General features: G+C 44.2%; 1 protein-coding gene across 1 annotated transcript in view; it reads left to right on the top strand.

The window, feature by feature from the left end:
• The window catches only part of wdr3 (WD repeat domain 3), a gene marked incomplete in the record, with an annotated part of 211240 nt that overhangs the window by 145099 nt on the left and 59726 nt on the right, over positions 1 to 6415 (top strand). The window contains 2 exon segments of the mRNA XM_037687116.1: positions 603 to 741; positions 828 to 884. Coding sequence (XP_037543044.1) covers positions 603 to 741; positions 828 to 884 — 196 coding nt within the window.

Raw genomic sequence — 6415 nt, 5'->3', positions numbered from 1 at the left:
CCCATCCACACACTCTGCAGGGGAGTCCCCCATCACACGCTCTGCAGGGGCGTCCCCCATCACACGCTCTGCAGGGGCGTCCCCCATCGCACGCTCTGCAGGGGAGTTCTCTCCTCCCCTTTTCACTGGGTCAAATGTGACCTGTTTGGTAATTTCATTTGTCATATTTATTTTTTAACCTTTATTTATACAGGTAGTCTCAATGAGTCACGAGGACCCACCCCCCAAGCGATGCTTGTATTGAGCAGCGATGTGAGTGCCCGGGTGTGATGAAATTAAATGTTTTTGGTGGCAGGAAGCTCATTAGCCCGTCAAAAAACAGAAAAAAAACAAATTAGCTGCAGCTTTGGATAAGCTGCGGGGTTAAAAGCGTGTGAAGAAAGTAGCGCCTTATAGAGCAGAAAGTGCGGTACCAACAGTCCCCTCCAAAAGTATGGGATGAGCAAGGCAAATTCTTTGTTTTTGTTGTTCACTGAAGACATTTGGGTTTAAGATCAAAGATGGTACGAGACAAGAGTTCCAAATTTCGTCTTGTCTGCTCTAAATAAAACCTGAGGTGTGTGTTGTGTTGACAAACAGAATGTGATGTTTCTGTGATGCAGGCGTCTGACGGTGAAGCACACTCGCACTCTGCAGCTGGAGGAGGACGTTCTGTGTGTGAGATTTTCTCCTGACCACAGACTACTGGCTGTGTCTTTGTTGGACTGCACCGTCAAGATCTTCTACACAGACACACTCAAGGTACATAAAGAATACGGCAAAACTATGGATTATGTATTTAATGTCAGATGAGATTTACATCCTGACTCTTTCTGTTGCTGCTGCAGTTTTTTTTGTCTCTGTATGGACACAAGCTTCCTGTACTTTGCTTGGACATCTCACATGTAAGTACTACCATGTTTATAAAGCATTCACTTTCATTGTTATCGCCTGCCACCATGAAAGTCAAGCAATCATGTCACTGTGTTAGCAAAATATTGTAATAAACAGATTTTCATGAAGCTCTCAGAAAGAAATCCTTGGATGCACATCTACATTTGAATGTTTGGAGCCAGTCTGATTCAAGATGAACACAGAAAGTGACTGTAGCAAACACAAAGAGGACTCAACTCATTTGCATAGACTGATTGAAATCTGCTGTAAGAGCTGAGAGTCAGCCACAACTTATCCTGCAAGCAGTTTTGAGTAGAACTTTAAAATCTGTTGCAGCGGGTTATATGAAGTAATCCAGCTTTTTGATTTGTTGGTTCATCAGAAATAATGAAAAATTGTACATTAAACATTTTAAACTGCAAAGACCCTAAAATCCAAATTCTAGTTATTGAATCCTTTTCTAGTCGGGTTTATTAAAGTCAAGTCAGATTTTCTTATAAAACACATTTAAAAATGGCATTTGTTACCAAAGTGTTTAACAATAAAAATCAATGGCAGTAATTCAAAGAAAAAAACAAACATTATTTAAAAGCATAAAAAAAAACAAAGAACAAATCAATAAAATACTAAAACAAATCACACAGTGTTAAACGTGTGTTTTTCAAAGAGATTTAAAAACAGTCAAGTCATATTTATTTATAGAGCACAATTTAAAACAGATAGACTGTTATCAAAGTGCTTAACACTAATGGTAACACTGAGAAATAAAAAGCAGTAAGAATATACCTTAAAAAATTAAAACAACAGCATTAAAATGAAGACATGGAACAAGATATACTAAATCAACTCACACAGTATGAAACGCCAGAGAGAACAGATATGTTTTTAGCAGGGATTTGAACACAGGAAGGGAGGTGGCATGCCTAACGTTGGGGGGTAGGTTGTTCCACAGTTTGGGACCCATGACTGAAAACGCCCGATCTCCTCGGAGCTTCAGTCGTGTTTTTGGAACAACCAAAAGCAGCTGATCGGATGATCTCAGAGCCCGAGAGGGAACATATGGTTCCAGTAGCTCAGAGAGGTAGATGGTTGCGAGGCCATTTAGGCACTTATAGGTCAGGAGGAGAATTTTGAAATCAATCCTAGTTCTCACAGGAAGCCAGTGTAGGGAGGACAGAACTGGTGTAATGTGCTCATACCTCGGTGTACCGGTTAAGAGCCGAGCTGCAGTATTCTGGACGAGCTGTAGTCGTGAGATAGAGGCCTGGCTGACCCCAGCATACAGTGAATTACAATAGTCCAGGCGGGTTGTGATGAATGCATGGACTAGTGTCTCAAGGTCGGGTCTAGACAGCACTGGCTTGAGCTTAGCTACCTGCCGCAGTTGGAAGAAGCTTCTCTGCAGAACCGAACTGATCTGTTTGTCGAACTTAAAATCCGAGTCAAAAACCACTCCAAGGTTTTTAACAGAGTGCTTCAGATAAGGCTGAAGGGAGTCCAGGTTCACAGGATAAGAGGCGGCAGCTGAGCTAGGGCTAAAGACAATGACATCAGTCTTCTGGTCGTTAAAACTTAGAAAATTTGAAGCCATCCATGTCTTAATGTCGTCCAGACATTTGAGGAGAGGGTGGACTGAACAAGCACTGGCTGGTTTCAGTGGCAGGTAGATCTGACAGTCATCGGCGTAGCAATGGAATGGAATACCGTGTTTTCTTAGGATCGACCCCAGCGGAAGCAGATAGAGTGAAAATAGAAGGGGTCCGAGAATCGAGCCCAGCGGGACACCGCAGGAAAGAGGCATTGAAGTGGATAGATTTTTACCCACCTTCACACAAAAACTCCTGTCAGAGAGGTATGAGCGGAACCAGTCTAATGCAGCACCTGTAATCCCAACCCAGTGTTCGAGCCGAGAGATGAGGATACTGTGGTCAACAGTATCGAAAGCGGCAGTAAGATCGAGGAGTACAAGAGCCACAAAATGACCAGAATCATTTGTTGTTAAAATGTCATTACAAACCCTAACCAAAGCTGTTTCGGTGCTGTGGAGCTGCTTGAAACCAGACTGAAAGACCTCAAAGATTTTGTTCTCAGTTAAAAACTGATTTAACTGAGTAAAAACTACTTTTTCCAGGATTTTGGACAGAAAGGGGAGTTTTGAGATCGGTCTGTAATTTGAGCAGGCTGAAGGGTCAAGACCAGGTTTCTTAATTAACGGTGTGACTACTGCATGTTTGAACGCCTCTGGGACCACGCTTGTAGCAATACTACTGTTTAGTATAGTTAGAACAGCAGGCCCAATCGCTGGTAGAACCTGTTTGAACAATGCTGCTGGGATGGGGTCCAATGGTGATCCTGATGGCTTCATGTGACCAGCAACTTTGTTTAACAATGGGAGTGTGATTGGTTTGAATTGCCTGAAAGTAGCAGAACACGAAACAAAAGCTGATGGGTCGACTAAGGAGCGGGGGATGGAGGCCCTGATCAAGAAAGTAGCAGAACACGAAACAAAAGCTGATGGGTTGACTAAGGAGCGGGGGATGGAGGCCCTGATCAACTCCACTTTGTTAACAAAGAATTTAGTGAAGTCATTGCAGGTGTCAACAGAGGCCTCCATACATGAATACGAAGGGACATTTAGAATGGACTTTACTGTTGTGAATAGGGCGCGGGGGTTGTGTCTATTTGAGTTGATGAGTTGGGAGAAATATTTGTTTTTTTCAGATTTGACAGTGTTCTGGTAATTTTTTAAACAGGTTTTGAGCAAAATGAAAGAAACCTGGAGATGGTCCTTTTTCCACCTGCGCTCAGCTCTCCTGCACAGGCGTCTTGCTGCCCTGGTGGTCTCATTCATCCATGGGTACTGGGCTCTCCTTGGTTTCCTGACTTTTAGTGGGGCCACCAGATCCAAGATCTTAGTGCAGGTCACATTGTGGTTACTAAGCAGCTCCTGAGCACCGACACAGGCAGAGGTTTCAGGTGTTGTAGCAGCAGCTGTAATAAAGGCAGAGGAAAAACGAGCAGCGGTTGAAGGGTTAAATATACGACAGGTCCTGGGTGGAGCGGGAGATTTAGAGACACGAGCAAGAGGTATTACAAATGAGATTGGTTTGTGATCAGACATGACAGCATCCCCAATTTCCAGATTTAGCACAGAGACACCACAAGACAGAACAATATCAAGAGTGTGACCCTGATGGTGTGTGGGGCCGACAACATTTTGCACCAGGTTTAAAGTGTGGATCAGATCTAAAAAGTCCTGAACCAAAGGCTTTTCAGGGCAACAGACGTGCACATTGAAGTCCCCTAGAATCAGCACACGGTCGTATGTTAACAGTATTGCAGTGAGAAAGACAGACAGTTCACTGATGAAGCCTGTGGAGGATTTGGGCGGTCGATAAAGCACCGCAATCAACATGGGGTTGGAGCGGCCCAGTTCAAAATGCAGCAGTTCAAAGGTCTGAAAAGATGGTGTCTGTAACAGTCTGCACTTCCAGATTTTCTTAAAAACAGCCAACACTCCTCCACCTTTTCCAGATGACCTCGGGCAATTAAGAAAAGTACAATCAGCAGGCACAAGTTCAGAAAACACACTTGACTCACCAGGAGGAAGCCAAGTCTCCGTCAGAAACATGAAGTCCAGATTATTTGTGCAGAAAAAGTCGTTCATGATGAAGGTTTTGTTTGTTAAAGACCTCACATTGAGGAGAGCAAACCTTGTTGGGTCAGCAGCTGAGGAAGAAGTTGAGGGGGGGGGGCGCAGATCAGCGGTTTTGGCTTGTTTACGTTGGGTCCTCGCCTCCTCCGGCCGGAGAAAGTGCAGCCGGGACGAACAGCCGGAAACCGGGAGCCGCCGGACACAGCAGGGTCGTTGGTACGATCAGATGGGGCAGCAGATGGTGCAGCTGTTGGACCCGGGTTGGTTTCGGTTTGCTGGATGCGGTTGGAAACACCGCAGCTGGGCGCGCGCTCGCTGCACGCCTCCGACCCGATGTTCTGCAGCAGGCAGGACTCCGCGAAGCATCCAGGTGGAGAAACCTCATTCCGGTGGACAGCTGTAGCTGAGGAACGAGCGAGGCTAGCTTTGAGCCTCACGAGGCGGCCAGCACGTCTCCCACAGCGACGAGAGCGATGTTTTCGTGCAGGCACGAATGCCTCGCGCTGGAGATACCCAGGTACGTTCCCAAGCAGCGGAGGTGGGGGCCCAGAACCCCAATAAAAATGTTTATAGGAGGCGAGATAAGTGGTGGAAAATTGTAGATTGAGCAGTTGCTGGCGATCATACACCAGTAGTGAGCTGATCTTATTGAAGAAAATTGATAAAAATAGCAAAAAAAAGAAACAGAGTAGACAGAGGTGAACTGCAAGCCACCAGCTCGGGCGCCATCTTGGAACTTAAGGTTCAAACAGGACGTGAAGTGTCCTGTCCCATGTAGGGGGTCAGAGTTCAGGGTCCTCCTCGAGCTTCAGCCTGGTTCTGTTCAACCAAAAGCTGCAGCTCTCATGATCTCAGGGCCCGAGGAGAGGGGAAGTCTGAGATCATCATTATTGTATGTTCCCACACAGTGATGACATTAGTTCTCTTCATTGAACCCAGTGCTTCTCAGTTATTTTCTGTTACCCCCCCAACTCTCCATGGCCACTGTAAATAGTATCATTGGTCTATAAACTTGTTATAAGTACACCTCTACATAACATTGTGTCCTTATTAACATTGAAGACAAAAAAGAATATAGATCAACTTACAACGAACAATAACTTTATTAACATTATTTTTTAGTCTGTAACAGAAAAAGTTTAATTTGCATCAATTTGCTTGAAAAAAAATTAAATCCTTATTTAAACTGTAAACATTTTTGACCATTTGATACTGAAAAATAAAATTAAATGTAATCAGTAATAATAAATTCAAATTGATCAGCAACATTTTAACTCAGGAGTGTTTTATAAAACACTTTGACCTAAAAAACAAAAATGAATAAAACAATTTGTGCTGATTTATTTTTAATCAAAATGAGTAAGTCAGCACGTTTTTCAGTGCACGGCTTTTTGAAGCAGAGTTTGAAACGATCCTGCAGCTTCAGCTCCTGCTTCGTGTTTAGCTGGACCTGGACCTGGACCTGGACCTGGACTTGGTCTTCAGTGCAGCAACAGCAAAAGAGTCGCAAAGAGAGCGAGTGGGCGGGTGAGGGTGGGGGTGGAGATCCTGGGGGACGCACATGCTCACAAGAGAAGAACCAACAAAGCTGCAGGTCAAACTGTTCCACAGCCTGGGGGCCACTGACTGAAAGGCCCTGTCCCCTTTAGTTTTCAGCTGCGTCTGTGGAACATCCAAGAGGTTCTGTGTCTGGGAGTGAAGACCACGAGCAGCAGATGTTTTTTTTTAATTATTATTTGTTTATCAGGAGAACATACATCCATTGACCTTACATACATTTTGCAAAAATTACACAACTTCTCCCATTTTTTTTCCCCCCATGGCAAACATAAATCACCAAACTGACAAAACAAAAACAAGACAAAATAAATGCAAATACAAAAAAAA

Source organism: Nematolebias whitei, chromosome 13 (assembly GCF_014905685.2).
Source record: "Nematolebias whitei isolate Nwh7 chromosome 13, NemWhi1, whole genome shotgun sequence".
In the NCBI taxonomy this organism is placed as follows: domain Eukaryota; kingdom Metazoa; phylum Chordata; class Actinopteri; order Cyprinodontiformes; family Rivulidae; genus Nematolebias; species Nematolebias whitei.
This window is presented reverse-complemented; position numbering and strand designations above follow the sequence as displayed.